Raw genomic sequence first — 25,744 nt, forward strand, 5'->3', positions numbered from 1 at the left:
TACCAAATGTTGGCACTAGGGGGCTACTACCCCTGAAATGGGTCTTTACGGGCTCCCAATGGAGCAGGTCCACAGTAATTATCTTGCATACACAGCAGTTTATTTGAGAAGGACTTACACAAGTGGTAAAGGGTTACATCAAGCACATAACTCCTATGTTAGACATTCAAGAACTAGACATTAAGAGCGATACACTCCTCTTAGCGAGCCTCTCTATCACAAACATACACAAATAGGCCCTGTGCTCACCTCATCCAGTTCCTGCTTGGCAAACAGACGGTGGTTACCAATTCTATGGACAACTTCTTCTCTCCAGATCTGGTCTCCTCAGCTCTCTGGTTTGTCTTGGATTCCCTCAAGGCCAGGCCTTGGCTGCCTGGAAACCCCCCTGGTCGCAGTCCTACTCGAGCCCACAAAGCAGAGTTTTGGCTACTCTGTCTAGCAGCTTCTTCAAGCATCAATTAAGGAATCCCCTATGTCTCTGACAGTAATTTACTTTGCTTGATTCTTTTTCCTAAAAAGAGTCACATGTCTCAAAAGCATGCCCAGTGGACGTGTGGTTATTAATTTTGGCTGATTGGTATTTTGGAAGGGGCCGGGGGCAGGGCCCAAACAAAGACCACCCCACGTTTACTCACTCGTCAGTTGTTCACTCTGGCTCACTGCGTGGTGCCCTGGCTGTAGGGTCCCTATAACCAGGTCGGCCTGTGCTCCATGCTGGAACTTTAGACACCGGATATTTACTTTTGCATAGGCCCATATTTGCCAACCAATAGGTTCAATATCGATTGCACATGCAGGCTTTGCCAGTCCTTTATGAAATCTGCTTCTGCGTAAAGAGCCCCTGCTCCCAGGATCCTCTGCAGCCCTTCAGCCGTGTTTAAGTCATGTCAAGTTATGCTTACACCATTCCTTCAGCACGGCCACACCAATTTGGCACCATCCCAACATAGACCAGGCCCTAGTGCAAGCCAGGCCGAGGTGCCGTCCCCACGGCTATCTATTATTCTCTATGCTGACTGAATTAGCTCTGAAACCCGCCTCGCCTTAGGTGACGAGTCACTTTAGCAGCTTTGTAACCTAATAGTCTCCATTTGACATAGCTCATAAACTATTTCCTGTACAAATATCTCCCAAGGACCATGACAATCAGCTAGTTCCTAGCCCTTGGCAGAGACCACATATGACCCCCTTCAGGCTAATACTGAGAAACTAGCTGGATGCAGGGGCAGGACACCTGCCTGGCATGTCTGGGTACTTGTGGACTCATAGACTTTGCAGCCAGAAGGGACCATCATGATCTAGTCCAGGGGTCAGCAACCTTTCAGAAGTGGTGGGCCAAGTCTTCATTTATTCACTCTAATTTAAGGTCTCGCATGCCGGTAATACATTTTAAAGTTTTTAGAAGGTCTCTTTCTATAAGTTTATAATATATAACTAAACTATTGTTGTATGTAAAGTAAATAAGGTTCTTAAAATGTTTAAGAAGCTTCATTTAAAATTAAATTAAAATGCAGAGTCCCCTGGACTGGTGGCCAGGAGCTGGGCAGTGTGAGTGCCACTGAAAATCATCTCGCGTGCCACAGGTTGCCTACCCCTGTTCTAGTCTGACCTCATGCACATCACAGGCCACAGAGCCGCACCACCCACTCCTATAACAGACCCCTGGCTTTGGCTGAGTTACTGATGTCCTCAGATCATGAGTTAAAGACTTTGGGTTACAGAGAATCCACCATTGACACTAGTTCAAACCTGCAAGTGACCCGTGCCCCATGGTGCAAAGAGCCCTCCCCATCTCATGTCCCATTGCCAGCCGTTGTGGATATTTTCTGCTGGCAGTCGCAGATTGGCTACATGCCATTGTAAGCAGCCCCATCATACCACCCCCTCCACAGAATTCTCAAGCTCTGTCTTGACACCAGTTAGGTTTTTTGCCCGCACTGCTCCCCTGGGAAGTGGGTGTGTCTGGGTATTCCCTCTTGCCCGGACTACCACTGACACGCCTCGTCTGAGTAGTTTGCCAGGCTTTGCAACTGGAATGCTTGAAATTCAATTCTGAACCCGTTTCTTCCCATCACTCTTGCTTGGTTTGATCTAGGAGGCGAGAAAAGTCTCCATGGTCATCCAAACCCTCCTGGCCATGCTTGGCGGATCTCAGTTCCGGCTGGGCAGTCAGCCGGCTGTTCAGGAAGGAATAGCTGGGGAAATCCCTGAGGTGTGAAGTGATTTGCCGTGGCCAGACCGGCACTGCAGAAAGCGTGGTAGAGAGGCCTGCACTGGAAAGGAGGGCCCTGGCCCCCGCCCCAGGCTGAGCTCAGGCTGCCCTCAGCCCCCCACCCAGCAGGCCTGGTTCTGAATCACGTGCTCCCACCATGGGATCCTGAGTTCATCTCCTCTGCCTGGGATGGTGGGCTGAGGCTGGTTTGGGGCACGCTGAGCCCCAGAGGGCCACCTCACCTGTGACACGCAGCTCAGACTGGGTGTTTCTCCCTTCCCCGTGTAAGCTGGGCATGTGGGAGCTCTCCCTTACACCTAGTGACAAGCTGGGGCACAAGGCTTCAGGACCAGGCCGTATTTCCTGAAACCCACGAATGCTGCCTGGGTTCACTTCTGAGCACCGCAGTCTGCTGATCGCTTTCAGCTGGCGGTGGGCTACAGATCACTTTCGTACTGAGGGCACGGGTCACGGGCAGCCCGTCATGGAGCCGGTTCTGTGTTGTATGATTAAGAGGGGCCCCTGGCTATTGAACCTGACCCATGTTGCTCCCGACTCCGTCTGGCAAAAGAGTCACACAATGGAGGGCTGGGACTGGCTGGTGTCAGAGTTAGGACACCAGGCCAGATGGATGCCTGCCAGGGAAGGGCCGGGAGTCCATGGCTCCCTGACGAGGGTTGAGCTGGCTGGGATTCGCCCTGGGGGGAAGGGCTGGGGTCTGTGGCTCCCTGATGAGGGTTGAGCCAGCTGGGATTCGCCCTGAGGGGAAGGACCAGGGTTCCTCTGGCTCCCCCATGGGCTGGATCCATCTGGGAATCGCCCCGGGGGGAAGGGCCGGGGTCTGTGGCTCCCTGATGGGGGTTGAGCTGGCTGGGATTCGCCCTGGGGGGGGAAGGGTCAGGGTCTGTGGCTCCCCAACAGGGGCAGAGGGTTTACCCAGCCAGAAATGGACCCCAATGGGAAATTGCGGGCCCCTCACTGTGAATGATTATCACTGGAGGGAGTCTGGTGTGGCCAGGCCTTGCAGCCAAGCAGTGTGTGCTCAGTTTTGATATCAGCCTGCCCTTTGCCCCTCCCCGTGTGGCAGCCGGGAGTGTGTAACCCTGAGCCAGCTGGAAATGCAGCCTGGGGTGTGGCGGGCAGGCGGGTGGGCGGACTCCTTGCTCCTGATGCCAGCCAGCCTCCCTGAGAACTTACCACACTGATCATCTTGGAGGAGGTGAAGTTTGCAGCCTGCTATGGAGCTCTCCTGCTTCGGCAGCCACCTGGGCTGGGCTGTGTGTGTGCTGGCACTGGCCCTGCTCCTCCGAGCCAGGAGAAAGGGCTCCTGGCACCCAGGCATGTCTCCCACTGACCTGACGGGCAAGACAGCCATTGTCACTGGAGCCAACTGCGGTGAGTCTGGCCCCAGCCCCCTGGGCGCAGCAGGGGGGCTGGCTAGTGCTTGGGGCTGTTCACTAGTAGCAGCTGGAGGTGCCAGCCTCTCCATACTCCCTGCACACCCTGTCCGCATGGGAGCAGCTGGGCTGCAGGGAGCATCAGGCAGGGAGAGGGGAAGAAGGTGGCTGGGGGTTCCCTGCCTTGCGGCTCCCAAGCCCTGCTCCCCTGGGCCTGTGGGGAGGGGGAGACTGGACAGCAATACGCCCCGCCTGGGGCAGGGGGCCGTGGTGCCCTCTCATGGCTGGGCTCACAAAAAGGAAAAGGGACCCACCACTGCTGCCAGACAGAGTGAGCAGGCGGGGAAGAGGGGTTACGGCATTACTGAGGGCCAGATTAATGCAGCAATGGTGTGTGAGATGAACGTAGGGATCCAGCTTGCAAGGGAATCAGTCGTTTAAAAGAGAAATGTAAATAAACAGAGCAGGGAAGGTATGCATGTGCATGCAGGTGGATGCATTTGTGTGTGTGCCTGTGTGTGGATGTACATGTGCATGCAGGGGCTGGTTCTGTCTCCGATCCCCACAGGGCCCACATGCCTGAGCGCAGCCTGGGAGTACTTCCTGTCCCAGCAGGTGGAGTTTCAGAGGAAGGAGGGTGCGGTAGGGGTAGGGCTGGTGATGGGGCGGGGGGGCTGAGCACAGGAGTGGAGTGCAGCTGGTTCGTACTGTGGCATTGGCGGGGGGAAGCGCTGGACGGCTCACACAGGGTGGGGGGGCTGGACGGCTCACACAGGGTGCGGGGGCTGGACGGCTCACACAGGGTGGAGGGGCTGGACAGCTCACACGGTGGGGGCGCTGGACGGCTCACACAGGGTGGGGGCGCTGGATGGCTCACAGAGGGCTGGGGGGCTGGACGGCTCAAAAAGGGTGGGGGGGGCTGGACAGCCCACACAGGGCAGGGGGGCCTCTCACCCCTTAGCTGACTGTTCAAATCCTCTGTAATCCTGAATTTCCCCTGCTCCTTTCCAGCCTGATGCTAGCCCCAGAGCCCCAATGCCACCAGGAGTGAAGCCATTTGCTGATCATTCCCGCTTCCCTCCCCCCGCACCAATGTGTTAATACCCTCCCCACACACAGACGCTCCTTTGCTGTCCTCCCCTTCCTTCCTCTCTAAAACAGCTTTCCCTGCGGTTAATGACGGCCTTGTCAAGGGCAGGGCCTAGCCCGGCAGCACCTGCTCAGGGCTCTGACCTCCACAGGGGCACATGGCTGTTAGCGACACTCCAGCCACGCCGCCAAGGCCCCGAGGGACGGGACGGGATGGGGCCCTGCTCTGACTGCAGCCAGGCTCTAAGCCAGGCAGCCAGGCCAGTGCTGAGCTCCCTGGGGACGTGTGCTGCTTGGGTTTAGCTTAAACCTCTTCCCAATTGACTAAAGTGAGCCCCAGAAACCTGCTTTCTGCCTGGAACAGGGACGCCCCACATGGATCGCACCACCTGCCTGGGGCAATCTGGACTGATGAACAGCAGTGTCCCCCAGCTCGCTAACCTGGGCGTCTTTCACATTGCTTTGCTGGAGGAGCTGCCACTCCTGCTCTGCTCCCACCCAGCCACCAGCGTGAGTTACTCCAGTGATGGTGTCTGTGGCCGCAGCCAGCCACTCGTACATTACGCTGCAGAGCGACACTAGCAATCGCCCTGGCCCGGACGTCCCTGGCAATGTGTGTCTGGTACTGCCCAGTGCCCCCGTACGCACCAACCCTGTCGTCCCAAATGGAGCTTCCCAAACACTTCAGTTCAAACACACTGGTTTAGATAAAACACATTTATTAGCTAAACGAGGATAGATTTACAAGAATACAAGTAAAGAGATATCAAAGTCTGAATTGGTTATGTGATGGGGCATCTGCCCCACACTGGCAGAGAAGGGGTTAACAGAGCACTAGGGAGGCTGTGTAGAAAGCAGCCAATAGGAGAGAGGCTGTGGGAAACAGCCAGTCAGGGTCCAGCTGGTCTCTATAAAAGGGAGCTGCAGGGCAGAGTAGGGTCAGTTGCTGCTGGGAGCTGGGGGGGTAAGGACTGCGTCCCTGGAGGGCAGAGACTGGGAAGCCCCTGGGACAGAGCAGTGGCTGGCTCCTGGGACTGAGCAGCTGAGGCCCTGTGCGATGAGGCGGGAGCAGAGTCAGAGTGCCAGTGAGCAGACTGCGGACATGGGCGTTAGCCTCGAGCTAATCCCCAGCACGGCCCCACGTGACAGTTTACAAGGAAAATAAAAGTGAAATGCAGCTAATCCCTAACTTCACAAATGTGAGTGAATTCCAACATGTCCAGCACATGTTACAGCAGTTCTTTGTGCAGCCAGGATCCCTCCCCCTGTCCGATGCTGCTGCTTTTGGTCTTCAGGTGTCCTGGGTGCTGCGGGAAGAGAGAAAGGGAGGAATGATTGGGGGCCGTCTGCCCTTTCTTCGAGAAGCATCTCTAGCTGAGGTTCAGGAGACAGTCTGTGTGGATGGGAACCCCCAGCCATTTCTTTTTAAAATGCTGATTTGGTTGTGTGTGTCCCTTTTCCTGCCAGTGAATCGCTCTTCGCTGGCGATGGCCCATTTGGCCTGGTTACACCTGGCTGAGGTGTCAGCTTGGCTTGTCTCTGAGGAACTGGCTTAGCTTCTTCCCAGACGTGGCACACGTTTTAGGGTAGTTCTCCCCGTAAAACGCTGCATTGCTAGAGCTGCGGCACTGTCTCGTGGTAATGAAGATCTCTGAGCTGCCAGGAGAGAGCTCTCCTGTCGGCCTAGGCCTTGCCTATTGGGCACAGTTTTGTGGACAGACGCCGCTTTTGCCAACAAAGCCATGGAGGTGTACACGCTACGATGCTCCTCTCACCGACAAAATTCTTCTGCCTTGCCAACAAAACCAAGCCACCTCGCCAAGAGGCGTGGAGATCGACAAATCATCAGTGTAGACATTGTGTTCATTACATCGCCGTAACTGGCCTCCAGGAGGTATCCCACAATGACCACCGTGACCACTTTGCTCACCGTTTTGAACCCCGCTGCCCTGCATCCAGGTACATAGGCAGGTGCCCCTCCCCTTTCAGACCCCTCGGAAGTTTGAAACTGCTCAGCAGGCCTGCTGACGGGGGCTGGGGGCAAAGGGGGCTATTGCTCAGGGCCCCAGGTGAGCAGCAGTGGAGGCCAGGAGCCCAGGGCCCTTTTCAATTGCCTGACTGGGCCCCTGGCTCCAAGGCGCTCGCGGGGTGGTACCAGTGGGGCGAAGGCAGCCGGGTGGGCAGGTGGAAGCCCTGGCTGTGCCGGAAGAGCGTGTCCAGCAGTACAGCCGGCAGCAGCTCGCTAGGCACCAGCAGCACAGGCGTGGCACCGCCCAGATGTCAGGCGGACTGCATCAGCGTGGGCGCAGCTGGTGTGTGTGTGTGATGGAGCCCAACTCCAGCCCACCCTGCACAATGCGTAGTGACAGCCCAGTGACTCTTCCACCCTGGGCCCGGAATTGCTGTCGGTGGGTCTGCGGCTCAGCACGGACGGCTCCTGTAGCTACTTCCCTGCTGAGCCTGCCGGCTCCCGGCAGCGAACACGGATCTCCTGGGGCTGCGGGGAGAGGAGGCTGGGGGAGAACGCAGAGGGAATCAGAATGTTAGTGCAGAATCCTGCTCTCCTGGGACTAGGACCACAGCGGCAGGCAGGCAGATGGGCTGCTGTTTCGGGGAGGGAGACGGGCTGATTGCAGGGTGCCTCCCTCCCTGTGTACCAGCCTCTGCCGAGCCGGGGTGAGGGGACAGGGGGACACCAGCTGTCTGTGCACCAGCTTCTACCTCAGGCTTGGTTGCTGCCAGTTGCTGTCTGAATTTAAAGAGACAGCGTGCCGACATACACTCCCCCAACACACACTGTCTCTCTCTGATGCGCACACAGACCGTCTCACACACTTCTCCCTCGCCCCATTTCTCCTGTTATGGCTCAGCGATGTCAGTTTGGTGATGTTACAGTGGATCGATGTAAAAAGTGATGTACAATGTGTTGCTTTTCGAGCACACACAGCGATCATTACAAGGTTCCTAGCTTGGTGCAAACAAACAGTGCCAGGTTCCGCATACTACCGCAAAACACACTCCTGGGGTTCAGGGTTAATATGCTCTGTCAAGGCATCCCCAGCTGGATAGCCTCCGCTTGGGCTCCTCCTAGCCTTGTGTTCATAATGCACAGCACAATATTGAACACCGTGCAGGGTCCAGGCTTTCTGATGATGGCTGGGCTGCAGGTTACCAGGGCAGTTGAAAAGTGGCTGGCCCATGGAACGATGGGACTGAGAAACCTTCAGCATATCATGCTGCACCTGCCCCATGAGGCATTGCAAGCCTTTCCCAGAGCACCCTGCAACCAGTGGGATAGCTCCCAGAGGGCACTGCTGTTTGTGTCCATGCAAGAGCTGCTATTGTGGATGCACTCTGCCAGCACAAAGAGCATAGTGTGGACATGCAACAGCGGTTTAATTACAGCAGTGGTTGGACATCGGCATAACTTAAGTTGACTTTTCTTTGTAGTCTAGATATACACTAAGGGTAAGTCCAGACTACCTGCCGGATTGGCGGGTAGTGATCAATTTATCGGGGATGGATATATCGTGTCTCATCTAGACACGATATATCGATCCCCACCGCGCTCCCGTCGACTCTGGAACTCCACCAGGGCGAGTGACAGTAGTGGAGTCGATGTGGGAGCCGTAGCCGTTGACCCCGCGCCGTGAGGACGGGAGGGAAGTCGAAATAAGATACGTTGACTTCAGCTACACTATTCCCGTAGCTGAAGTTGTGTATCTTACATTGACCCCCCCACCTCCACAGTGTAGACTAGGCCTTAGTTAATCCACCTCTGAGAGAGGCGGTAGCTTTGTTGGTAGGAGACACTCTCCCACTGACAGTGCTGACTACCCTGGTGCAACTACTTCACTCAGGGGTGTGGATTATTCAGACCCCTGAGCAATGTCATCACACCGAAGAAATACTGTAGTGTAGCCCAGGGCCCAGGGATACCATGGAGTGGAATCTTACAACTTTACATACAATGTTGCTGCACACACTTTATTGGGACAATGTTGATCAGCGAGGTCTGAGTTTTCCAATGATACCTCTGATGGCACACTTGTACACCGATTACTATAATCGTAGGCCAGAGGTGAATACGGGGGTACAGAGCGCCACACTTCCTTGCATGGATTTAAATTCACCCTCCACTAAACTAGTGCAACTTCTCATGCAGACAGGGCCTTAGTTACCAAGCAGTTGTGAGGGGCAGGGTGTGGCAACCAGCCCAAAAGAGCATGGTGCTTTTCCTACAACAACCCTTTCTACAGTTTCTAACCCTCATTAGACAGTCTGGAAATGGCCAGCCAATCCCTGCTGTCTCAGGATCCATTGCTCAGCCCCACCGTCCCACATCCAAGCTGAACTGGACTTCACTCTGGTCTCTTGCTGGGTGCATCCTGCTCGTTTGATGTCATTCTCTATGTCATCGCTTCCAAAGCCAGAAGGGACCATGGTGATCAACTAGGCCTCTATCATATCCCCCTTAGCTGTCTCTTTTCCAAGCTGAACAGTGCCTGTCTTATTAATCTTTCCCCATGTAGGTACTTACAGACTGTGATTACATCACCCCATAACCTTCTCTTGAGCTCCTTGAGTCTGTCACTATAGGCAGGTTTTCTAATCCTTTAATCATTCTCCTGGCTCTTCTCTGACCCCTCTCCAATTGAAATGCCCTCCACACTGGAGAATCTGAGCCTCACAACCATTAATAGACTCCATCCCCAGGAGGAGGGCAGGGCTGCTATCCTCGTGTACCGATGGCAAACTGAGGTCCAAAGCAGATGAAGTGTGTTTCCCAGGGTCACCCAGGCATCATAGTCCTTTCTGCATCGCTCCCCCTCATTTCCCAGAGCACTGCAGGCTGTCTGAGCGGGTGAGCCGGGGGGCACGAGGGTCTGGTGAGGAACGAGCAATGCCTGTATTGCTATGGGATTTGCTGACTCCCAGGCAGTGGAGGGTTCTACAGGGGTGGGAGAGTTTACGTTTAACTAGGCTCTTAGCTCCAGGAGCTAGGGGTGCTATAGCTGGGGTAGCAACTACCGAGGGTTGTGTCTATCCTTCCCCTTCGTAACTCACCTACTAATGCCTCAAGCGCTGAAAGCCCCACCCACCAGCAAGGTCAGCAGAGAAGGAGTGAAGCCCGCAGACTTCACCAAGCCACTAGCAGCTGCGGTGAGTTACCAAAAATTAGGATCAGTTTAAATGTCAATGACAAGGGCGGTTTTCAAACCCCGGGAACTAGCTCCACAGCTGGTGTGATCCAGCGTAGCTAACTGCTGGGGTGACCAGATGCCCTGATTTTATAGGGACAGTCCCGATCTTTGGGGCTTTGTCTGATATAGGCTCCTATTCCTCCCCGCCCCCGTCATGATTTTTCACACTTGCTCTTTTGTCACCCTACTTACTGGGGACAGCACAGCCCTGTGCTGGTTTATGCTAGCTCAGGAGCTGGCCCTGAGCTTTAAAATTCCTTTTCCAGCTTTTTCCCCAAATCTTCCCAGCAAAATACTCTGCTGGGCTGAGGATGTGGGATGTGATGACATCTCCAGTAGGCACGGGGAGTTGTATTGGAGGAAGATTAAGGAGGGAAAAAAACATTGACCTTATAATGGGAAGCGACCTTCACCCCCAGGCACTATTCAGGGTGATGCTGTGAGCTGCTGGGGCTTGGGCAGCCTACCTAGTGGTGGCCAGGACCTTGCCTGGTGGTTGTGCTGGCAGAAAGGACTGTGCAAAGTTTGAGGGGATCAGTTTCCATGATGAAGGCCCGAGTAGGGTGTGGGTGGTTAGGGTGGGCATGGATGTGAAGGCTCTTTAGCCTGTGCCTTGGTGGACCAGGTGGGCCTAACCCCCTGCTTAAAGTGGGATGTTAAGGGGCAACCAGGTTGGAAAAACCCTACGGCAGTTTCGGCCACAGAGACCCCCTTGGGACTGTCACATGATGGGCTGGAATTCCCTCAGAGCCCGATTTCCCTGTACCTCAGAGTTACCCTTTATATATCTAGCTTCAGATGCAAGAGTGATACGTGCAAACACAGAAGATGACCACACTCAGTAGATTATAAGATTTGTAATGATACCTTACAAGAGACCTTTTGCCTAAAACATATTCCAGTTACATCATATTCACACTCATTAGCATATTTCTATAACACATCTGGAGTGCAACGTCGCACCCTCCTCCTGAACTTACAGCCAGAGACTTGCACACAGGAGAGGCAGTACACGTAAAACTCTGGTTTGTCTCTGGTTACACACCCTCTTACAGTACCTTTAAAGCCATTCCTGGGAGTCCTAGCAAGGTTTGGGCTTCCTGGTCCCCGGGTGCCTGAAAAGAGGTTGGAGTGCAGTATTGCTAACAGAATGCAGACAGCAATATCTGATAAAGTGGAGGTGTCTTGGCATTTAGCCACCAATGCCATGAGGCAGTGTGCCTCAGTTTCCCCTTCCACACAGCAGTGTAGGCCTGTTATGTGTTTTCTGCTGTTCCAAGCTTCCAGCCTGTTTACAGGTATAAGCTGAAAAGCAACATGCTTGTGGGACTGTCTTGTCACCACCCCGAGCATGTACAAAAGTTTCTTCCAAAAATTAGGTACGGCACACATCTTCAAAGGGTTTACCATTGGTATTAACTCCTTTGTCTTGACGCACAGGTGGACTAGCAAAAGACACAAGATTAACAGCCAGTCTATGGCAGACAGACTCTGTTCACACAGTTTGGTTTGTTCAGTGTCTGTTGCATTTTTCAATTCCTTTGTGTACCACAGTAGTGTTCAGATACAGATACTCCTGTCTCTTTGGAGAAGGCTCTTAATTCAGTATGTATTTGGGGTTTTGGCCAGGAAAGGATGCACTGCAGCCAGGGCTGGCTCCAGGCACCAGCATTCCAAGCAGGTGCTTGGGGCGGCAATCTGCAAGGGGCGGCAGTCCGTGTGTTTTTGCCCCCAAGCAGAGCGCCGAATTGCCGCCGTGGATGGCAGGGTCAGTCTGTGTGCTGTTGGGGTGGCATGCATGTTTCCGCGGTAGTGGCAATTCGGCGGCAGCTTCTATGTTCAACTGTCCATGGCGGCGCAGGTTCTGTCTTCTGGCTGAAGACAGAAGCTGCTGCCGAATTGCCGCCGCTGCGGAAACGCATGTGTTGCCCTAATGGAGCACGGACTGCCCCTGCCATCTGTGGCGGTAATTCGGTGCGCTGCTCGGGGCGGCAAAAACAGTAGAGCCGTCCCTGACTGCAGCCATTCCTGCCCTCGGCCCCTCCCTCTGGAATCTCTTTGTGTTGGGCCCCACCTGCTTGTGAAGCTTCCCAAATGCAAAGTTTTTCTTCCTCCTGCCTTGAAGAGACAGTTTTATCTCTTACAAGTGTAGCAGGAATAACATCTTTCAGTTGGGTGCTTTGGATTGGTGAGATCCCCTCAGTCACCCCATTCTCTGTTCCCAAAAGGTCAGCTGGGTGGACTCTCCCCTCCAGGAGATCTGACCCCCACTGTTCCCTTAAAACCTGATCCAGGGGTGAGGGGTCTGGGATTTCAGATGCAGATCCCTCACCCTCCTCCTAGGGAAAAGTCTTCCTACAAAAGAGGGGCAGCCCCTCCTGTCCCCCCTCACCTTCCATCTGGACTTCCCTCTCTGGGCTGCCCTCTGGGGCAGACACTCCTGTGTCCCCCAAAAGGGAAAGTGATCCTGATCCAGCTGTGGACTCACAGCTTCCAGCTATAACAGACTCTTCACTAGCCAGCAAAATCCCGCCCCCTCCCCTGCCCCAACTTCGCTCAGGTTGGGCTTGCTTCCACTACAAAGTCCCTGGGTCTGTTCCCACTGCAGCAGTCATCAGGACCCCAACTTCCACCTCTAGGATACATGTCACTGTGCATCTCTCCCACTCCATAACCGCCGGTTCATGCTTCTGGGTCTCGATTTGTGCTTGTCTCTGGGCCTCAATTTCTTGGTCTTTTAAGTGCAGGGTTTGCTGGTGAGCAGCCGTTTGCCTTGCTGCTTCTACCTCCATAGCAGCCTTTTCTTTTTCCAGGGCAGCTTTTTGTTCTCCAATTTGAGCCTATTTCTGGGTCTCAAGTTCTTTGTCTTTTAATTCTACGACTTGCTGGCTCTCGCTTTCCTTCTTAGCAATTTGCAACCTGTGCAGTTCTAGCTTCTTCTGAGCTTCACTCTCACCCATTTTGTTAATTTTCTGCCTCTAGTTCCCTGAAATAAGCAAACAGAAAATAACAAACCAGTAACCACTTTGTCTGTTCTCCAGCCAACACACTTAAAACTCACTTAAAATCACTACGAGTGTCTCAAAGCAATCAGCCATGCACAGATCCTGCTGACTACGCCACTGTGATGGGTTTGGTCACAAAGATGCCTTTGGGACTGTCATGTGATGTGCTGGAATTACCTCTGAGACCATTTTCCCTGTCAGCTTGGGACTCCAGAACTTTGCCTTGTTGAGCCAGACGCGCCAGCCTGCTGCAACACAGACCTAGGTCTGGTCCATGCCCCCAAAGCTGCAGACTTAACTGAAAACAGCTCAGCAAGTCACCCATCTCCAGCACCCAATGGGATCCAAACCCCAAATAAATCCGTTTTACTCTGTATAAAGCTTATACAGGGTAAACTCATAAATTGTTCGCCCTCTGTAACACTGATAGAGAGAGATGCACAGCTGTTTGGCCCCCAGGTATTAATTACTTGCTCTGGGTTAATTAATAAACAAAGGTGATTTTATTAAGTATAACAAGTAGGATTTAAGTGGTTCCAAGTAATAACAGACAGAACAAAGTAAGTCACCAAGCAAAATAAAGCAAAAACACGCAAGTCTGAGCCTAATACATTAAGAAACTGATTACAGGTAAATCTCACCCTCGGAGATGTTCCAATGAGCTTCTTTCACAGACCAGACTCCTTCCTAGTCTGGGCCCATCCTTTCCCTGGTACAGCCCTTGTTCCAGCTCAGGTGGTAACTAGGGGATTTCTCATGATTGCAGCCCCCTTTGTTCTGTTCCATCCCCTTATATGGCTTTGGCACAAGGCGGGAATCTTTTGTCTTTCTGGGTCCCCTCCCCACCCCTCCTCTAAATGGAAAAGCCCCAGATTTAAGATGGCTTTCATTACCAGATGACATGGTTACATGTCCTGTCAGACCCCAAATCTCCATTCTTCCTGGCCTGACTCACAGGAAGGTTTGCAAGTGAACAGACGTCTGCAGTCAGTTGTCCTGGTTGATGGGAGCCATCAAGCTTCCAAACCACCATGAATGGCCCGCACGTTGCATAACTACAATAGGCCTCAGAGCTATATTTCATATTCCTAGTTTCAGATACAAGAATGATACATTCATACAAATAGCATGAACACAGTGGTAGATTATAAGCTTTGTAATGATACGTTACTAGAGACCTTTTGCACAAAGTCCATTTCCAGTTCCATTATTGAAGGACATAAATCCACACCGTGTAGAGGTCAAGCACAGGAGTTTATTACACACAGCGCTGGTGGAGTGTCATTTTTCTTATTAGGCTCAGAGACACTGTCAATTGGTTAATAAAAGATATAGATTGTTTATAGGTGGGGGAAAGTGACGGGATAGGCAGCAAGACAAGATAGCACAGTAGCCAATGGTTAATAGGTTACATAATGTCTCCGCCCAAGGTTTTAAGTTAGCTAATTAACATTTAATTAATACTTCGATAAATGTTATTAATATAAAATATCTATGTTGAATTCTGATTTGGGGTCCATAGAAATGGAGCAACTCCTTTGACTGTCCACCAGGTACATTCCTAGGGGTTAAAGCAAAGAAACAGTGAAAGTATATGGCCTTAAGGATTGTCTCCTTTACGTCTTAAGGCAGGCATTGGTCCCTGGGAAGGGAGGTGGAAGAATGCCATATCTTATACTGACATGTGCCAACTTCTCATAAACTCAGGGTTGGATCTGTGGGAAGAACGTTCCCTACAGAAGAGACTAACACAATAGGAACAGGGATCCTTGTTTAATCTGAAACATAATGAAACATAATTATTCAGTTATGACTTCAACATTTGACATTTCTACTGACCAAGCGTGTCTTAGCAAAGGCAATGTTACCTTGTTTACCCCAGCTTTCTCTTAGCTAATCACTATTTGCTAGGCCTTTGGTCTCTTGACCAAACTCTGGACTTTGGGTCTGGAAAAGAGCTGGCACAATCCATAGACTAGGTTGTTATACAAAATGCACGTGGATTTTAACCCTTCAATTATGTTCACACTCATTAGCATATTTCCATAAAACATATGAAGTGCAGCGTAACAAACCCCTTAATGAATTGCCTGCTAAGGTTGGCAAAGCCCAAGAATCACTGACACCCCCCCCCCCCACGCACACATTAAATAGTGCCTTCCGCTCTGTGGTTGCTGCTGTTCTGAGGTCCAGGGTTAATTCTGCTGGGGATGGGATGTAACCTAGGAACTCCACTGTGTCCTTGTCGAAGTCCCACATTTTGGGCTTGGCACAGAGCTCGTTCTGACAAAGTCTGTCTGGAACGATACATACATAGTGGTCACGGAGCTCTTGATTTGCAGAGAAGATGAGAATGTCCTCTAGATCTGACCAAGGCTATCCCTAACAATGTCATTTGTAAAACGCTGGAAGGTAGTGGGAGCATTACAGAGGCCAAACAGCATGAGCACCTATTTAAGATGGTCGTACTTGGTTCAGAGCACTCTCAGGCTCGTCTCCTCGCTGATTCTGACCACGTAATATGCTCCACCCCGGACTGACTCTGTGAGAAGGAGTCTCTGCATTAACTCGTTAGTAAGGAGACAGAGATACCAATTGCATTCTGTGATTTGATTTAGCGGCAGGTCTTCGATGCAGGGTTGGAGAGAACCATCCTTCTTGGCTACCAAGAATAGAGAGGCACCAAGGTTAAATTCCTTCCACAGGTTTTCCTCTAGCTATTCCTTGGAGCTGTGGCTCAGAGAGAGGGTAAACGCATCCGAAGGGAACCTCTGTTCCCGGGCCGAGTTCAGTAGGGCAGTTGTTATGGTGGTGGGGTCGTAGGGGGCCTGACTTCAGTCTGTCAAACACCTTGGCAAATTCCAGGTATTTGAAAGGAATCTTCTGTGTGTCTGGATGTGCTGCTTGCCTCTCCTGGCATCTTGGGGGTTGGAGCGAACCCCAGAGCACAGTCAGCTGTGGCCTGGGGCTTGGGAGGCGATCTCGTTGGCACTGCAGTTCGCAGTGATTACCAGCCGATTAGGGAGTCATGGGCAACAAGCCAAGGGGCACCAAGGACAACTGGTGAATGTGGGGCCCAGATCGCCCTGAAGTGCATGATTCCCTGTGACCGCTGCTGCTGCTGACCTCCAGAGGTGCTGTTTGACAGGTGACGGGCCCCGAAGAGAGAAGTGACCCCTCAATGAGCTGAGAGCAGTCCTTGTGCGGGGTAGGAAGCTGATGACCCTTGACAATTTCTTCATCAATGAAGTTACCAGCTGTGCCCGAGTTGAGCAGTGCCTCCAAGCAGAGGCTGGGCATTGCAGGGTGCTGAAAGGGCAGGTCAGATGAAGTGGAGTGGTGCTCTGGTTAGGGATGTCAGCATTCGCATGGGTGGCTCACGGTGTGGTGGAGTGAGGGACTGACCCAGCTCCAGCCCTGCCACTGGACCTGGGACCTGGAGTTTTCTGACCCAGGGGGGCAGAGGTTCTTGGCTGGGCAAAATGCCTGGATTCCCCATAGCACAGGTAGAGTCCTAGAGTTCAGGGCCGGTCCGTTTCATCGGCGGAGAGTTGGGGTGGAATTTGGCCGCTCTGCGTTGGCTCGGGGTCTGGCAGATTACCTGGGGTCGTATAGCAGGGAAGGAGCCAGTTCAAGGGGGTTGGCTGATGCACATCTTTTCCTGCCCTCGTTCTGTTAGTTGGTTGCCAGTCCCAATGCATGGATCGCTCCGGGCCCCTTGGCTGGGCGGTTCCACCCCAGCTCGTTCAGCTGTAAAAGAACCACTCAGTCCTTGCCAGAGGTGGTGTCACTGGCTGGCTGCGCTTTGGGCTACGAGTCATTGGAAGGGGATGCAGGCATAGGAGCCAACTTCCTCTCTACCTGGGGGGGGTGCTCAATCCCCTGTTCCACCCCTTCCTCAAGCCCCCGCCTCCAGGCTGCCTCTTCCTGCCCCACCTCCGCCCCGGCCCCACCCCCACTCCACCCCTTCCTCCACACCCCCACCCCCGTCCTGCATCCAGGGCTGGAGCACCCACAGAGTCCGCACCTATGGGTGCAGGGCTCCTGCTGTGGTAGTTCCAGAAGAGACCACGTCATTCAGCCTGCACCCTTCCTACGTCTGGTCTTTTCAGGGTGCTCAAACTGCAAGTGGCCAGGGCCTTGGCACCTACCTAGGGGTGGCGCAGGACCTTGCCTGGTGCCTGTGGTGGAAGCCGAGAGAAATGCCAAGTGTAGATTCAGGAATCAGGAGTCAGTCCCAGGGTGAAGCTGGTGTCAGAGCTGAGGGGCCAAACTGAAGGGCAGAACTGGAGTCAGAAGCCAAAGCCTCAGCCGAAGGGTCAGAGCCGTAGCCAGGAGTCAGAAACCAGAACGGAGCAGGACCAACTCGCTTTCCCTGCCCCCACCCCCACCCCCACCCCCACCCCCACCCCCCTGGCCCCAGAGGGGAGCTTGGCTGCCAGTGGGTGCCGAGCACCCACTAATTTTTTCCCATGGGTGCGCCAGCCCCGGAGCACCCATGGACTCAGCTCCTCTGCACCCTCCAAGTTGCTCCGACTGCCCTGTGCAGTGTGAGTCGATCAGTGCCATGCTCGGCCCCTCTGAGCAGCCAGCACTGCTGCTGGGCCTGGGGGAGGCTGTTCCCACGGGTAGGGCACCCAGGGCCCAGTTTTCGTCTGTGTCTCGCGTCCCTAGGCCCTGGCCTTTTCCTTCCCTTGCTGCAGCTAATACCCTTGCCCTATCTTCTGTCCTGCCTCCTCCTCTCTGACTGCCCACCCCAGAGTGCCCCCGAGGCTGCTCTGCCCCACCTGCCTCCCTAAGCATGTCCTGCCCCTATGAATCTCCCCCAGGCTGCCCCTTCCCCACCACCTCCCGTGGTCACCTTGGGGTCTGCAGGACTCCAGCTGCCATTGGTCCAGCCTGGCTGCAGCTGGAAGCCTCTGCTCCTACCTCTCTGCTTCCCCCGGGCTCCCTCTCCTTCCTGCCATGCTGCCCCCACCCCTCTGCTCAACCCTTCCTGCAAACCCAGTTCTTCTGCGATACCTGCAGGAGAACAGACTCCCGCGGCATGTCCTGCACCCTGCTCACTCGTGAGTGACTGGGGAGGGGCGCACGTTGGTAGGGGAGCGGCAGCGCGATGTTGGGCACTGGAGCAGGCAAAGGGGCTGAGTTCTGGAGGGAGAAGGCGAAGTCAGAGCATCACCATGTGACGCAGGCCTGTGTGTATCCACAGGGATCGGGAAATATGTGGCCTTGGACCTGGCCCGCAGGAACGCCCGCACCATTCTCGCCTGCCGCAGCAGAGAACGGGGGCAGGCGGCGGTGGAGGAAATCCAGAGGGCCACCGGGAACCCCAACGTGCTTCTGAGGATCGTGGACATCAGCAGCATGGCCTCCATCCGGCACTTTGCCAAGCAGATCCGGCAGGAGGAGAAGCGGCTGGACATCCTGGTCAATAACGCCGGAGTCACAGGTTGGTGACGTCGCGTAGGGATGGGGACAGGCCTTCAGCAGAGTGTGCCCAGCCCCTGCCAGCAGAACCCCCCTCCCCTGTACCATGTGCCAGCCCTGTCTGCCCAGCCCCTGTGTGCGGAACCCCCCTCCCCTGTGCTTCGCGCCAGCCATGTCTGCCCAGCCCCTGCCAGCAGAACCCTCCTTCCCTGTGCCATGTGCCAGCCACATCTGCCCAGCCCCTGTGTGCGGAACCCCCCTCCCCTGTGCTTCGCGCCAGCCATGTCTGCCCAGCCCCTGCCAGCAGAACCCTCCTTCCCTGTGCCATGTGCCAGCCACATCTGCCCAGCCCCTGTGTGCGGAACCACCCTCCCCTGTGCCATGTGCCAGCCCCGTCTGCCCAGCCCCTGTGTGCGGAACCACCCTCCGCTGTGCCACGTGCCAGCCAGTCTGCCCAGCCCCTGCCAGCAGAAACCCCCTCCCCTGTGCCATGCACCAGCCACATCTGCCCAGCCCCTGTGTGCGGAACCACCCTCCCCTGTGCCACGTGCCAGCCAGTCTGCCCAGCCCCTGTGTGTGGAACCACCCTCCCCTGTGCCACGTGCCAGCCCTGTCTGCCAAGCTCCTACGTGCAGAACCCCCTTCCCCTGTGCCAATGCACCAGCCCCGTCTGCCCAGCTCCTGCGTGCAGAACCCCCCTCCCCTGTGCTTCACGCCAGCCATGTCTGCCCAGCCCCTGCCAGCAGAACCCTCCTTCCCTGTGCCATGTGCCAGCCCCGTCTGCCCAGCTCCTGCGTGCAGAACCCCCCTCCCCTGTGCCATGCACCAGCCACATGTGCCCAGCCCCTGTGTGCGGAACCACCCTCCCCTGTGCCACGTGCCAGCCAGTCTGCCCAGCCCCTGCCAGCAGAAACCCCCTCCCCTGTGCCCATGCACCAACCACATCTGCCCAGCCCCTGTGTGCGGAACCACCTTCCCCTGTGCCACATGCCAGCCAGTCTGCCCAGCCCCTGCCAGCAGAAACCCCCTCCCCTGTGCCCATGCACCAGCCACATCTGCCCAGCCCCTCTGTGCGGAACCACCTTCCCCTGTGCCACATGCCAGCCAGTCTGCCCAGCCCCTGCCAGCAGAAACCCCCTCCCCTGTGCCCATGCACCAGCCACATCTGCCCTGCCCCTGTGTGGAACCCCACTTCCCTGTGCCTCGCGCCAGCCATGTCTGCCCAGCCCCTGCCAGCAGAACCCCCCCTCCCCTGTGCCCATGCACCGGCCACATCTGCCCAGCCCCTGCCAGCAAAACCCCTCTCCCCTGTGCCTTACGCCAGTCATGTCGGCCCAGCCCCTGCGTGTGGAACCCCCTTCCCTGTGCCATGTGCCAGCCACGTCTGCCTAGTCCCTGCCAGCAGAACCCCCCTCCCATGTGCCCACACATCAGCCACGTCTGCCCAGCCCCTGCCAGCAGAAACCCCCTCCCCTGTGCCCATGTGCCAGCCACGTCTGCTCAGCCCCTGCGTGCAGAACCCCCCTCCGCTGTGCCATGCGCCAGCCATGTCTGCCCAGCCCCTGCCTGTGGAACCCCCCTCCCCTGTGCATCGTGCCAGCCACATCTGCCCAGCCGCTGTGTGCAGAACCCCTCTCCCCTGTGCCCACGCACCAGCCACGTCTGCCCAGCCCCTGCGTGCGGAACCCCCCCCCCCCGTGCCTCGTGCCAGCCACGTCTGCCCAGTCGCTGTGTGCGGAACCCCCCTCCCCTGTGCCACGTGCCAGCCACATCTGCCAAGCCCCGTCTGCCCAGCTCCTGTATGTGGATCTCCCCTCTCCTGTGCCACGCACCAGCCCCGTCTGCCTAGCCCCTGCCTGCAGAACTGTTGTACAGACAAAACTACACAGGATCTTTTCAAGGAGCAAGACAAAGATGCCACATTTATTAAGATAACTATTTGATTTATGACCAATAACTAATATCTTAATCCTTATACACACACATTATACCTAATACCTATACACACACACACATACATTCACACACACACACACATCCATCAGATGTTCTGCAGCTGCTGCATAGTTACCAGTCCTGGACATAGCTTGAGTTCGTGGCTTGATTTTGCAGCTTGGGTTCGTAGCTGGTGGCGGTAACTGGCCAGGAAAGTCGGGCAGAAGGACGAGCTGGGTCTCTGTTGGGCCTGCACCGATGTCCTTCCATGTTGGCAGCAGAACGTTACCCTCCAAAGTCTTCCATCTCACCCATCCTTTTTGTAGGCTTTAGTTTGAATCCAGAGTCTATAGGTCTTTCTGTGTCCTGATGCCTCTGGGTTTGGTGATTGATCACCCGTCAACTGCAGGCCTGACTTTCAGCCTCAGACCTGGCTTTGATCTTCCTTCTATTGTTCCTTTTCTTTTTAGGGTGGACACTTCTTACTTTGTTAGGGCTCTTGTCTGCATCTTCAGCCGGTGGAGTTTGAACTTTATTTCATTAGGACAGGCTGGGGCTGGAGGTTGATTCCATCATCCATCCATACCTCAGTCACACATCTAAACTAAACTAATAAGATTACAGCAGGGTTTGCAAAAATGAAGGTTGGAGGAAGCTTTTACAAAATGGAATGAGTGTTCTAAAACGGGGTTTGAATTACAATATGGCTGTGACAATGCGATTCTGGCGGGACCCAACTGAGAGTGCCAATTCAGGACCAGTTGCTCAGACAGGGCAGTCACAGCCCAAGGCTGGGGTTTTTCCACCTCTAAGACAAACCAAACCAGCCAGACAAAGAGGACTTTGGTTTCACCCCACTGGCTAACCACAAGTCACACAAGCAATTCCCTTAGATACTCCAGTCTCCCAGTATCCCCAGTGCCACTCATCCTGGGGATGAATGGTTATGAAAACCAACACCCCAGTAAAAGAAAAAGGTTCTCTCGATCCCAAAGGACCAAGCCCCAGACCCAGGTCAATATACACATCAGATGTTACCCACAAATCACGCTGTTGCCAATCCTTTAGAATCTAAAATCTAAAGGTTTATTCATAAAAGGAAAAAGATAGAAATGAGAGCTAGAATTGGTTAAATGGAATCAATTCCATACAGTAATGGCAAAGTTCTTAGTTAAGGCTTGTAGCTGTGATGGAGTAAACTGCAGGTTCAAATCAAGTCTCTGGAGAACATCCCCTGCTGGGATGGGTCATTCAGTCCTTTGTGTAGAGCTTCAGTTTGTAGCAAAGTCCCTCCAGAGGCAGGAAGCAGGACTGAAGATAAGACGGAGATGAGGCATCAGCCTTATATAAGTACTTCCAGGTGTAAGAACACTTATTTGTTCTTACTGTGGAAAATTACAGCAAAATGGAGTTTGGAGTCACATGGGCAAGTCCCTGCACTTTGCTGAGTTACAAGGCGTATCTGCCTCCTCTCAATGGGTCAGTTGTGTAGCTGATGGTCCTTAGTGGGCCATCAAGCAGGCTAAGCAGAGCTAACACCAACTTGTCTGGGGTGTTTCCCAGAACTGCAGCATCAATTTGAAATTCAGACAGCATACAGCCAATACTTATAACTTCAACTACAAAATGATACAGACATACAGACAGCATAATCATAACCAGTAACCCATAACCTGGTCTTAGACACCTTATATGACCAACTTTACATAGGATTTGGTGCCACTAAAGGACCTTGGTTGCAACCCATGTTCTATATGGTCCCAGTTTATATCAATAACGTCAGTGAACAGTGAACAGAAGTTACAATATAGACAAGTGCAGTGGATGGCAAACAGAAGTTACGTTAATAATTAAAAACAATTTCATTATCAGTTCTACAGAACCCCTCTCTGCTGTGCTCCTTGCCCTGATGGGTGGTTGGTATAAACAGGGCAAACGAGTGCTTCCACTTAAAGCTTTTACTTTATTTAGTCTCCAGCACTTATACACGTCCACCACCAATTAGCAGAGCACCCCAAAACAATCCTTACCAATGTCTGGAGTGGTCTTTGAGTGGGTCAGTGTCAGATTTCTGGGGGCCAACCTTCTGTCTGCCACAAGGACCTTAAGATGTGTCCACCTAACTCAGACCTTTGCCCCATGCATAGCTTATCAATAAAAACAAAACCGAAACAAATACAAAAAGAATCATATACGGACAAAAAAGAGATTCAACAAGGACAAGTGCAGAGTCCTGCACTTAGGATGGAAGAATCCCATGCACTGCTACAGGCTGGAGACCGACTGGCTAAGCGGCAATTCTGCAGAAAAGGACCTGGGAATCACAGTGGATGAGAAGCTGGATAGGAGTCAGCAGTGTGCCCTGGTTGCCAAGAAGGCTAACGGCACATTGGACTGCATTAGTAGGAGCATTGCCAGCAGGTCTAGGGAAGTGAATATTCCCCTCTGTTCGGCACTGGTGAGGCCACAGCTGGAGTATTGAGTCCAATTTTGGGCCCCCCACTACAGAAGGGATGTGAACAAATTGGAAAGAGTCCAGCAGAAGGCAAGGAAAATGATCAGAGGGCTGGAGCACATGGCTTACGAGGAGAGTATGAGGGAACTGGGATTGTTTCGTCTGCAGTGCCCCGCCATGCATGAGTTTGGGAATGGAGGCTAAGACTTGAAGCCTAAAGAGAAGGTGTCATGTTGGGGGTGCAGTCCGGACCAGTGAGGGGTTGTGCACCATCTGCTCTGCAATCTGGGGCACCTCACAATGCTCAGTGCATAGCTACAGCCCTGGTCCAGCACCTCTGAGCCAGGCAGCAACACAGCAGCCACCCTCTGGCTTCCACCAGCCTTGGTCACGACCTGCAGGGTGACTCCTGGTCCCGGATTGTCCCCAAATCGTGTGTTCTGCACGTCCAGCCCTCTCTGGGGCAGCTCAGACAGTAGAGGGCTGTTGTCCCTGTAAGAGGTCAGTATCCAGCAGTTCGTTGCTTTAACTGCAGTTACCGAAAGAGCTCCGTTCAAACACAACACTGGGTTAGTTTAGATTAAAAAGATACAAGATGTTTATTTAGTTCCAAAGAGGTAGGTTTTAAGTGAGTACAAGTGTAAGGCATTTAAGTCAGAAATGGGTACAAGAGAAATAAAGAAAAAAATCTTCCTAGTAGCTAAAACTTAACAAACTAGATCTTGATTCAAGCTGAAACCCTCACCACATGTTCCCAGCAACAGGATGACTAAATTCTCAGGCCCAGATCCCCCCAAAGTCAAAGGGCTGGTTCCTTTGTCTTCTTAGGTGAGAGAGAGAGAGAGAGAGAGAGAGAGAGGCCTTCCTGCTCTCCTGGAAGGATCTCTGAGCTATGCCTTCCCGTTCCCTCCCATTCCATTAATACCCTGGGTCCTGCGGAAAATCTGCTCGGACAGTGCTTGAGTCATCCTTATTGTGCCGAACTGGCTGAGACAGTTCTGCTTTATGCACCTACTGAAGCTCTCAGCTCCACGCTCACAAACATCTGCCCATTTTGGACCTTCTAAGATGACCCACGGGCACTTCCAAGCACCCCAGTCCAGAAACACGGCTGCTCCGAGCCTGGCGATTGGATGGGCGTCTGCTGTAGAGCGCTCATGTTGCAACAGGATGCAAACCATCCTCAACCAAAGCAGGAAAGACTCAAATAGGAGATGTTACTCAGCAAAATGGAGGCATTTCTCCTCCTGAGCTCAGCAACGCCCATTATCTCCAGAGCTGCTTGGGTGCCTGCTGTCCTGGAATATCCACTTACCCTTAAGTCTGTAGATTTCTTGGTTCTCTTTGGTGCATTTAGCAACATTTCATCCTCCTGTTGATAGCAGCGTGATCTTCTCTCATCCTGGCACAACTGGATTTTTACAGGGGCTTCTTCAATCCTTAGAATCATAGAATCATAGAAGATCAGGGTTGGAAGGGACCTCAGGAGGTATCTAGTCCAACCCCCTGCTCAAAGCAGGACCAATCCCCAACTAAATCATCCCAGCCAGGGCTTTGTCAAGCTGGGCCTTAAAAACCTCTAAGGAAGGAGATTCCACCACCTCCCTAGGGAACCCATTCCGGTGCTTCACCACCCTCCTAATGAAATAGTGTTTCCTAATATCCAACCTAGACCTCCCCCACTGCAACTTGAGACCATTGCTCCTTGTTCTGTCATCTGCCACCACTGAGAACAGTTTAGATCCATCCTCTTTGGAACCCCCCTTCAGGTGAAAGCTGCTATCAAATCCTCCCTCGTTCTTCTCTTCTGCAGACTAAACAATCCCAGTTCCCACAGCCTCTCCGACCTTTGGTGATGGCTGCGCCCCAGTGGGACCTCCAATTTCATTCTTTCAGCTCTCGCTAGATCCTCCTTTGAACCCCTAGACATGTGCTCCGTGGCCCATCTGTCTATGAAAATGGCCTTTCTAGTCGCAACACCATAAGCCAGAAGCCAGTGATCTGGGAGCGATCACGGTGGATTTGCCAGATGCTACCTTCCGTAAAGAAAAGTTCTCGCTGCACCCACACCCAAGATTCATCCCTACAGTAGTTTCAGACGAGTCCAACCATCCACTTACCAGTATTAGTTTCCTAAACCATGGGGCTCAGTTTAAGAGAGGAGGCTGCATTTCCTGGACGTCTGAAGGCCACTGGCCTTTTATCCACAAAGGACAAAAGACACCTCAACTATTTGTTCCATAGCAGAGAGATCAAGGGGTCAGGCTCTATCTGGGCAGCAGCTTTTGATATAGACCCCTGGCTGCCTTATTCTTTGTTACCAGCTAGCCCACATTCCACTAGAACTCAAGCAACCTGTGCTGCATCCCCAAGAGACGTACCCCTTGCTAGAGATAGGTAGGGCAGGCACCCGGCGCTCCCTACACACCTTCATGAGATGTTATGCCTTGGTCCAGCCTCCTACTGCAGATCTAGCTGTGGGCAGAGCAGTCCTACAGACAGCTATCACGTCTGCCTTCTCCCACCCACCTCCTGTTCGGCCACTGCTTGCTAAGCTCCTGCACACTTGAAGAAGAAATGGAGGCTACCCAGGGCCGTCCTTAGGATTTATGGGGCCCTAGGCAGTATTATTAAACTGGTGCCCCTATGCCGGATGGCAGCCCAAGCTCACAGCCTGGTGGGGGAGGGGGAGGAGGGACTTGACAGCAAAGGATAATGAGATGCCCAGCCTGCCTCATGGTGGCGGAGTCACAGTTCCCCGCAGAGACTTCCATGCACTCTCCCTCATGCAGAATGGACATGAAGAAAGTACCTAATTAAAAGCACTAAAATTTGGGAATAAAAAATGCCAGTCACAGGTTTTTTGATATGCCCTGAAGTTTGTCAGAGATTTATTTGCAAAAACTTCATAGTAAGGGTGAGTCAGCTGTCCTGCTGAATACAACATTACATATAATGGAATACATGATGCAGCTCTTCTCTGTTTTACATTTTCTTCATCAGTATTTCTAAGT

The 25,744-nt window shown here is 53.4% G+C and overlaps 1 protein-coding gene across 2 annotated transcripts in view; it reads left to right on the forward strand.

Moving 5' to 3' along the window:
- Positions 1 to 3,340: 3,340 nt before the first annotated feature.
- LOC115652216 (retinol dehydrogenase 13-like) overlaps positions 3,341 to 25,744 on the forward strand; it is a 38,620-nt gene continuing 16,216 nt past the window's right edge. For both annotated transcript variants that reach the window (XM_030563974.1, XM_030563976.1), the window contains exons 1-2: positions 3,341 to 3,610; positions 18,123 to 18,362. In XM_030563974.1, coding sequence (XP_030419834.1) covers positions 3,454 to 3,610; positions 18,123 to 18,362 — 397 coding nt within the window. In that variant the 5' untranslated portion in view covers positions 3,341 to 3,453. The remainder of the gene's footprint in view (positions 3,611 to 18,122; positions 18,363 to 25,744) is intronic.

This window comes from Gopherus evgoodei, chromosome 5, assembly GCF_007399415.2.
Source record: "Gopherus evgoodei ecotype Sinaloan lineage chromosome 5, rGopEvg1_v1.p, whole genome shotgun sequence".
In the NCBI taxonomy this organism is placed as follows: Eukaryota; Metazoa; Chordata; order Testudines; family Testudinidae; genus Gopherus; species Gopherus evgoodei.